This window comes from Oncorhynchus mykiss, chromosome 17 (genome assembly GCF_013265735.2).
Source record: "Oncorhynchus mykiss isolate Arlee chromosome 17, USDA_OmykA_1.1, whole genome shotgun sequence".
Taxonomy (NCBI): Eukaryota; Metazoa; Chordata; class Actinopteri; order Salmoniformes; family Salmonidae; genus Oncorhynchus; species Oncorhynchus mykiss.
In genome coordinates this window covers 88,412,559-88,422,356 of record NC_048581.1, presented here as the reverse complement: position 1 = coordinate 88,422,356, position 9,798 = coordinate 88,412,559, and the positions used below count along the sequence as shown (strand labels likewise).

Here is a 9,798-nt window from a genome sequence, read left to right as displayed (position 1 = left end):
TTATGGATTAAAAACATTTCCCCTTGTACATTCTTATAAAGGTATGTCATGTAATGTATACGAGGCAGGAGAGTTAAGAAGTTTAACATTATGTTTTCTATCTGTGATAGACTTCTCCAATCTCCAGCGATGGACTGGGTGCCATTATCTTCACCATAAAATTGCTTTTTCATTTGGTTTTCAGTGAGCTTCTTTGATACGGCACCTGTAAGGCACCTAGCTAGCGAACTACTAGTGATTTGTTACAGGTATCTAGCTAGCTAACTACTAGTGATTTGTTACAGGTATCTAGCTAGCTAACTACTAGTGATTTGTCACAGGTATCTAGCTAGCTAACTACTAGTGATTTGTCACAGGTATCTAGCTAGCTAACTACTAGTGATTTGTTACAGGTACCTAGCTAGCTAACTACTAGTGATTTGTTACAGGTACCTAGCTAGCTAACTACTAGTGATTTGTTACAGGTACCTAGCTAGCTAACTACTAGTGATTTGTTACAGGTATCTAGCTAGCTAACTGCTCGCGTTTAATTTCTGCGGGTCATAATCTCCTATACAAACTAACAGCACTATGGTAAAAGTAAAAGGGGATACCTAGTCAGTTAAACAACTGACTGCATTCAACTGAAATGTCTTCCACATTTAACCCCTTTGAATCACAGGTAGGCCTAAGTTTTGGTGGCAGCGTCATTTTAGAATGTCACCTGTACGTCACAGGTCAATCCAGACTACGAGAAAGCATTGAGTCAATAGTTATAAAATGGCAGGACTACTTTCATTGCGACAATATTTGTGTATATCTTTTGGTAAAGATGAATCAAATTGTGTGTGTGTGTGTGTGTGTGTGTGTGTGTGTGTGTGTGTGTGTGTGTGTGTGTGTGTGTGTGTGTGTGTGTGTGTGTGTGTGTGTGTGTGTGTGTGTGTGTGTGTGTGTGTGTTATGACAGAGAATGATACTACTGCAATGAACATTGTTTCTTTGTTGATATTATGGCATAACATTTTGTGGTTTTCATTGGCCCCTGAAATTGTATTTTTTTTTTGTCTCTCGCATTGTTTTAGAATGTTTTATCCTCTTTTCTCCATTACTTCCAAAGTAAAAAGTACAACCTATTTAAAAAAATAAAAATAAAAAAACAGAGTGAAAAACATACTTATCTTTCTACAAAGTATTGCACATTACAAATTGCAGTTTTGTTGATTAACAGCAAGTTGTTAACTGACGTTACATCCTCAGGAAGTGTGGAGACGGGCTGGTCATTTTTACATTTTACATTTTGAATACAAAAGGCAAAAAAAAAAATGTGATAGAAAAACAATAAAAGTCAAATAAAAAAAAAACATTTTCTAATTGTATACAACAAAATTTTTAAATAAAAATCAACCAAAGTTTCCATTCACTATGTGGGGTTTCACATTTCAACATTCCATTCGAAGAAGACTATCTTTGCATTGTGAAGAATATCTTTGCATTGTGAAGAATATCTTTGCACTGTGAAGAATATCTTTGCATTGTGAAGACTATCTTTGCATTGTGAAGACTATCTTTGCATTGTGAAGAATATCTTTGCATTGTGAAGACTATCTTTGCATTGTGAAGAATATCTTTGCATTGTGAAGAATATCTTTGCATTGTGAAGAATAAACGCTTCAAATCTCAACAGGCTTTTGTTTGAATTGTTTCTGCCTCTTTGAAAAGCTAATGTAATATTTGAAACTAAGCTTAGTGTGAGAAGGCTGCAGGGAGTGGATATTATTAGTTAGTATATTAGTCAATTACATCAGAATTTCACTGACCTAGCCTACAGCAATTCAATGGAAAGATCTTATTGATAAGAGGTTTGCTTGCATTTGGATGGTTCCTTAATGAGCAATAGTTACTGTATGGGGAGTATAAATTAAGTTGTACTTCAATAGTTACTGTATGGGGAATATACATTAATGTATCATGTCATTATGGCAGGTCCTTTAGGCTCCTATCAATCATGGAACAGACAGACTTCAGAGATGGTAAATGTGTAATATAGTGATCTTGAGACAGACTTCAGAGATGGTAAATGTGTTATATAGTGTGCTGTTGTGCTTCTTATTGACTTGCCACTATGTCACGTCCTCTATCTATAGCCAGAAATACGACAAGAGACTAAAACACTAAGAATAAAAGGAAAACCCACTCCATTATTTAAGTGAAAATAATCAATCAGAGACTTTAAACACGTGTGATGTAGCTAGTGTATGCACTGGGATGGATGGGTGGTACGTAGCAGTAGTGTCCACACCGATTTTAGTCTAGTCTAAAATGGAGTTGGGCTGACTGTATGTACACAGTACACCGTACAGGGAGGACAGGTCTGTACCTCCACAGCCAAGTACAGTTGCTGGCACTAAAACGTTAGGTTGCACTGCAGTGTTATATATATACTGGCAAAACAATTGGGTCAAGATGCTCAAGTGCCTTCTAGCAATTGTTTGTCACAAAACCCGGTACAGCAGACAGGTACAGGGTTTCATTTTTGTTTTGTTTTAGTGGCCCGCAACTGTAGATGAGATGTTCTTGGACCCTGAACTCAGCTTAGTAGTGGAGGTACGTTCAGGTTCAGCTGTAAATTTTACAACAAACATCAACGACAAAACACACTCGACTAATCTCACTGTATTACAAGAGGCACCACCTCCACAATATTATCATACTATAGACATTAGTTAAAGCTGAGAGCAACTAGGTTGATCAAATGTTACAGCTGAAACCACGACACACATTTCGTTCTTCCGGGTTTTATACAGCCTTCTTTTTTTCTTTCTTAAAAGTATCCACGCCAAAATAGAGACAGACCACTAATAATTCAACAGGGGAAAATAAGTAGGAATTGTCTGATTCTGTTCTTATAAGATACTGCTGCTCCATGTGACTTGGAGATCAATTTTTTTTTTTTTTTTTTTTTACTTTTAACTTCAATCATAATAACATTAATATTCTTAACAATAGTTTAATGAAAAAATATTAAAAACATAGACAGGAAACCCAATAATGTAACTTCCTCTGTAGAAAACAAAACAAAAAAACAAGAACCGTCCTAGTGCAGATACATGTAAACCTGGTCCTACAACTAGTTTAGCGATAATATAGTATAATAACATAGAAAGCGGGGTATTAAAAAAAAAAAGAAAAGAAAAAAAAAAAAGAATCTTTCCTCTCACAGAGAGCGCTCACATCATGGTTTCTACAATAGTGTGGGTGGGCTTGATCAGGCCGTTGTTCCCGTTGGGGTCCAGCGGGAAGGCCAGCTCGCAAGCCTTGCCCTTAGAACGGTGGTCGGCTGGACGGGAGCTAGCACCTCCTAGCGGAGCCGCCACAGCCTTGATCCTCTGGAGGGAGAAAAAAAAGAAAAGCTCTGTTTAACTTCACAGTAAATACCAATATACAAGTATGATTATATGACTGTAAGTGTATCTGTTATAGATGGATGGACATGAGACCTCCACAGGGTTCTAGGGGTAGGGGCCAGGGTCTAGGAGTAGGGGTCTAGGAGTAGGGGCCAGGGTCTAGGAGTAGGGGTCTAGGAGTAGGGGCCAAGGTCTAGGAGTAGGGGTCTAGGTGTAGGGGCCAGGGTCTAGGAGTAGGGGTCTAGGTGTAGGGGCCAGGGTTCTAGGGTTAGGGGTCTAGGAGTAGGGGCCAGGGTCTAGGAGTATCGGTCTAGGGGTAGGGGCCAGGGTCTAGGAGTAGGGGTCTAGGAGTAGGAGCCAGGGTTCTAGGAGTAGGGGCCAGGGTTCTAGGGTTAGGGGTCTAGGAGTAGGGGGCCAGGGTCTAGGGTTAGGGGTCTAGGAGTAGGGGCCAGGGTCTAGGGGTAGGGGCCAGAGTCTAGTGTTAGGGGTCTAGGAGTAGGGGCCAGGGTCTAGGGTTAGGGGTCTAGGAGTAGGGGCCAGAGTCTAGGAGTAGGGGTCTAGGGGTAGGGGCCAGAGTCTAGGGTTAGGGGTCTAGGAGAAGGAGCCAGAGTCTAGGGTTAGGGGTCTAGAAGAAGGAGCCAGAGTCTAGGGTGAGGGGTCTAGGAGTAGGGGCCAGGGTCTACGGTTAGGGGTCTAAGAGAAGGGGCCAGAGTCTAGGGTTAGGGGTCTAGGAGTAGGGGCCAGAGTCTAGTGTTAGGGGTCTAGGAGTAGGGGCCAGGGTCTAGGGTTAGGGGTCTGGGAGTAGGGGCCAGAGTCTAGGAGTAGGGGTCTAGGGGTAGGGGCCAGAGTCTAGGGTTAGGGGTCTAGGAGAAGGAGCCAGAGTCTAGGGTTAGGGGTCTAGAAGAAGGAGCCAGAGTCTAGGGTGAGGGGTCTAGGAGTAGGGGCCAGGGTCTACGGTTAGGGGTCTAAGAGAAGGGGCCAGAGTCTAGGGTTAGGGGTCTAGGAGTAGGGGCCAGTGTCTAGGGTTAGGGGTCTAGGAGTAGGGGCCAGAGTCTAGGGTTAGGGGTCTAGGAGTAGGGGCCGGAGTCTAGGGTTAGGGGTCTAGGAGTAAGGGTCTAGGGGTAGGGGTCTAGGAGTAGGAGCCAGGTTCTAGGGTTAGGGGCCAGAGTCTAGGGTGAGGGGTCTAGGAGAAGGGGCCGGAGTCTAGGGTTAGGGGTCTAGGAGTAGGGGCCAGGGTTCTAGGGTTAGGGGCCAGCGTCTAAGGTTAGGGGTCTAGAAGTAGGCGTAGGCTTCTAGGGGTAGGGGCCAGAGTCTATGGGTAGGGATCTAGGAGTAGGGGCCAGAGTCTATGGGTAGGGGTCTAGGAGTAGGGGCCAGAGTCTACGGGTAGGGGTCTAGGAATAGTGGCCAGAGTCTACGGGTAGGGGTCTAGGAGTAGGGGCCAGAGTCTAGGGGTAGGAGCCTAGGGATAGGGACCAGGGCACAAGGGTATGGGAATAGGGGGAGGGCCAAGGGGGTAGGAGCTAAGGGCCAGGGTCTAGGGGCTATATGGATTGAGTACTGACCTCTATGAGTGGTCCATCGGACTGGATGATCTTGATGACCACCACCATAGGAATACAGATCATAGAAGCCAGGGCCAGAGTCCAGCCCACACCGATGGACCAGTCGGGGTACTCGTAGACCTTGTTGTACGTCAAAGGTTTATATTTGACCAAGGAGAAGACGAAGCAACCCTGGAGGCAGAGAAAAACAGCAATGGAAATCAGAATTCACCTTTATTCTCAAAATACATTATCATTTGTCTGTATATCCTGTTTATCATCTGTCTGTATATCCTGCTTATCATCTGTCTGTATATCCTGCTTATCATCTGTCTGTATATCCTGCTTATCATCCGTCTGTATATCCTGCTTATCATCCGTCTGTATATCCTGTTTATCATCTGTCTGTATATCCTGCTTATCATCTGTCTGTATATCCTGCTTATCATCTGTCTGTATATCCTGTTTATCATCTGTCTGTATATCCTGTTTATCATCTGTCTGTATATCCTGTTTATCATCTGTCTGTATATCCTGTTTATCATCTGTCTGTATATCCTGTTTATCATCTGTCTGTATATCCTGTTTATCATCTGTCTGTATATCCTGCTTATCGTCTGTCTGTATATCCTGTTTATCGTCTGTCTGTATATCCTGTTTATCATCTGTCTGTATATCCTGTTTATCATCTGTCTGTATATCCTGCTTATCATCTGTCTGCATATCCTGTTTTGCATGTACAGGAATTTGACTTGGTGAAATGGTGCTGCCACAATAAACAGGATATGTAGACAGATGATAAACAGGATATACAGATGATAAACAGGATATATAGACAAATGATAAACAGGATATGCAGATGATAAACAGGATATACAGATGATGAGCAGGATATACAGATGATAAACAGGATATACAGATGATAAACAGGATATACAGATGATAAACAGGATATACAGATGATAAACAGGATATATAGACAGATGATAAACAGGATATACAGATGATAAACAGGATATACAGATGATAAACAGGATATACATGTAGAAGTTTACACAAATAACATGTGGCATGTACACTGTGTACACTGTAAGCTAAGAATAACAAGCTATAAGCAGTAAGCGACATAAGGGAGCGTTGATGAATTTCTGGTAACTCATATTCTCCATTGTCTGACAATCAGGAAACGGTTGGGCCTTGTTTTATGTAATGGACAGTTTGTTCTGAATAGGGCCGTGGCGGTCACGAAAGTTCGTCAGCCGGTGATTGTCAAGGAAATAAGTGTCGGTCTCACGGTAATTTACCGTTAATTAACATAAGCACATAATTAACATAAACGCATAATTAACATAAGCACCTAATTAACATAAACACATAATTAACATAAACACCTAATTAACATACACGCATCTCCTGGCTTCCACATATAACCTACAAGACACTGATGCAGACCTTTGGAACATCTACATGTTAAAAAGTCTAATAAATCCATGTAATATCTCCTATACCTTCACAATAAATACATGTAATATAGCCTCCACCTTCACAATAAATCCATGTAATATAGTCTACACCTTCACAATAAATCCATGTAATATAGCCTACACCTTCACAATAAATCCATGTAATATAGTCTACACCTTCACAATAAATCCATGTAATATAGTCTACACCTTCACAATAAATCCATGTAATATAGCCTACACCTTCACAATAAATCCATGTAATATAGTCTACACCTTCACAATAAATCCATGTAATATAGCCTACACCTTCACAATAAATCCATGTAATATAGTCTACCTACACCATCACAATAACTCCATGTAATATAGTCTACACCTTCACAATAAATCCATGTAATATAGTCTACACCTTCACAATAAATCCATGTAATATAGTCTACACCTTCACAATAAATCCATGTAATATAGTCTACACCTTCACAATAAATCCATGTAATATATCTGACAACTTCACAATAAATCCATGTAATATATCCTACACCTTCACAATAAATCCATGTAATATAGTCTACACCTTCACAATAAATCCATGTAATATATCTGACAACTTCACAATAAATCCATGTAATATAGCCTACACCTTCACAATAAATCCATGTAATATATCTGACAACTTCACAATAAATCCATGTAATATATCCTATACCTTCACAATGAATCCATGTAATATATCCTATACCTTCACAATAAATCCATGTAATATAGCCTACACCTTCACAATAAATCCATGTAATATAGCCTATACCTTCACAATAAATCCATGTAATATAGTCTACACCTTCACAATAAATCCATGTAATATATCTGACAACTTCACAATAAATCCATGTAATATATTCTACACCATCACAATAAATCCATGTAATATAGCTTATACCTTCACAATAAATCCATGTAATATAGCCTACACCTTCACAATAAATCCATGTAATATAGCCTATACCTTCACAATAAATCCATGTAATATAGTCTACACCTTCACAATAAATCCATGTAATATATCTGACAACTTCACAATAAATCCATGTAATATATTCTACACCTTCACAATAAATCCATGTAATATAGCTTATACCTTCACAATAAATCCATGTAATATAGTCTACACCTTCACAATAAATCCATGTAATATAGTCTACACCTTCACAATAAATCCATGTAATATATTCTACACCATCACAATAAATCCATGTAATATATCTGACACCTTCACAATAAATCCATGTAATATAGCTTATACCTTCACAATAAATCCATGTAATATAGCCTATACCTTCACAATAAATCCATGTAATATAGTCTACACCTTCACAATAAATCCATGTAATATATCTGACAACTTCACAATAAATCCATGTAATATAGCCTACACCTTCACAATAAATCCATGTAATATAGTCTACACCTTCACAATAAATCCATGTAATATAGTCTACACCTTCACAATAAATCCATGTAATATATCTGACAACTTCACAATAAATCCATGTAATGTAGCCTACACCTTAACAATAAATCCATGTAATATAGCCTATACCATCACAATAAATCCATTATTTATTTTAGACCGGTCTAAAGAAACATGATGTGAAGAGCATGTAGTTTATTTCAGAAGAACAGAATAGCATACTCTGAGTTGTCCTGATGTGGTTAAACTAAAACTTAAACTTAACTTATTTTATTTTAGTAATAAGAATACGATGAAATAAACAGTAACCGTAAAAATTGCACTGTTGATTAGAGGGTTAGGGTAAGTCAGCATTTCACTGTAAGGTCTACTACACCTGTTGTATTCAGCATTTCACTGTAAGGTCTACTACACCTGTTGTATTCAGCATTTCACTGTAAGGTCTACTACACCTGTTGTATTCAGCATTTCACTGTAGGGTCTACTACACCTGTTGTAGTCAGCATTTCACTGTAAGGTCTACCTACACCTGTTAAATTCAGCATTTCACTGTAAGGTCTACTACACCTGTTGTATTCAGCATTTCACTGTAAGGTCTATTACACCTGTTGTATTCAGCATTTCACTGTAAGGTCTACTACACCTGTTGTATTCAGCATTTCACTGTAAGGTCTACTACACCAGTTGTATTCAGCATTTCATTGTAAGGTCTACCTACACCAGTTGTATTCAGCATTTCACTGTAAGGTCTACCTACACCTGTTGTATTCAGCATTTCACTGTGAGGTCTACCTACACCTGTTGTATTCAGCATTTCACTGTGAGGTCTACTACACCTGTTGTATTCAGCATTTCACTGTAAGGTCTACTACACCTGTTGCATTCAGCATTTCACTGTAAGGTCTACAACACCTGTTGTATTCAGCAATTCACTGTAAGGTCTACTACACCTGTTGTATTCAGCATTTCACTGTAAGGTCTACTACACCTGTTGTATTCAACATTTCACTGTAAGGTCTACTACACCTGTTGTATTCAGCATTTCACTGTAAGGTCTACTACACCTGTTGTATTCAGCATTTCACTGTAAGGTCTACTACACCTGTTGTATTCAGCATTTCACTGTAAGGTCTACTACACCTGTTGTATTCAGCATTTCACTGTAAGGTCTACTACACCTGTTGTATTCAGCATTTCACTGTAAGGTCTACTACACCTGTTGTATTCAGCATTTCACTGTAAGGTCTACTACACCTGTTGTATTCAGCATTTCACTGTAAGGTCTACTACACCTGTTGTATTCAGCATTTCACTGTAAGGTCTACTACACCTGTTGTATTCAGCATTTCACTGTAAGGTCTACTACACCTGTTGTATTCAGCATTTCACTGTGAGGTTTTTAAATTAAAACAATTATTTGACGAAATTGATAATAAGGCTACTCCCATATCAAATGGTGGTGTCTACCGCCACCACAATAACATCAGGGCCGTCAGTAATACACATTCATAAACATATACTCTCTTCAGATTCTCCTTAGTCCCTCTCATTCTCCTCAAATGATCCTCAGTCTCCCGTTTAGTTCGTCTCATGAGAACAATTAGCAATGTGTTTCCTGGTCGTTAAGGGGATTAATTGAGATTAGTCTAAAGACGGAGCCAAGCACCACATTTCCCAAATGCCTTAACCGTTTTAATCCAGCACCGAACACACAGTTTTACCACCAGCCACCTGTTAGTTACCCTTTAACCTACAAGGACGCAGGGCAACACGGGAGTGAAATGTAACGATAGGGTTTTAGAGAGGGAGACCTGGCCACTGTTGTTATGCAAATTATCCTAAAACCCCGCACCCCACCACCCAATTTAAGACCCTAGCCCTAAAGCTCTGATAGGAATTGGTCTACTGTCTAACTCTCCTCTCCCCCTCCCCCCGCTC

At 39.8% G+C, this 9,798-nt stretch overlaps 1 protein-coding gene across 1 annotated transcript in view; it reads right to left on the bottom strand.

Annotated features, from left to right (window-relative positions):
* Positions 1-1,130: 1,130 nt before the first annotated feature.
* Positions 1,131-9,798, bottom strand: part of LOC110493294 (sodium- and chloride-dependent taurine transporter) — a 49,149-nt gene continuing 40,481 nt past the window's right edge. Inside the window, exons 13-14 of the mRNA XM_036950926.1 lie at positions 4,948-5,118; positions 1,131-3,364 (exon numbers count right to left, since the gene is read on the bottom strand). Of these exons, the coding sequence (XP_036806821.1) occupies positions 3,206-3,364; positions 4,948-5,118 (330 nt within the window). The 3' untranslated portion in view covers positions 1,131-3,205. The remainder of the gene's footprint in view (positions 3,365-4,947; positions 5,119-9,798) is intronic.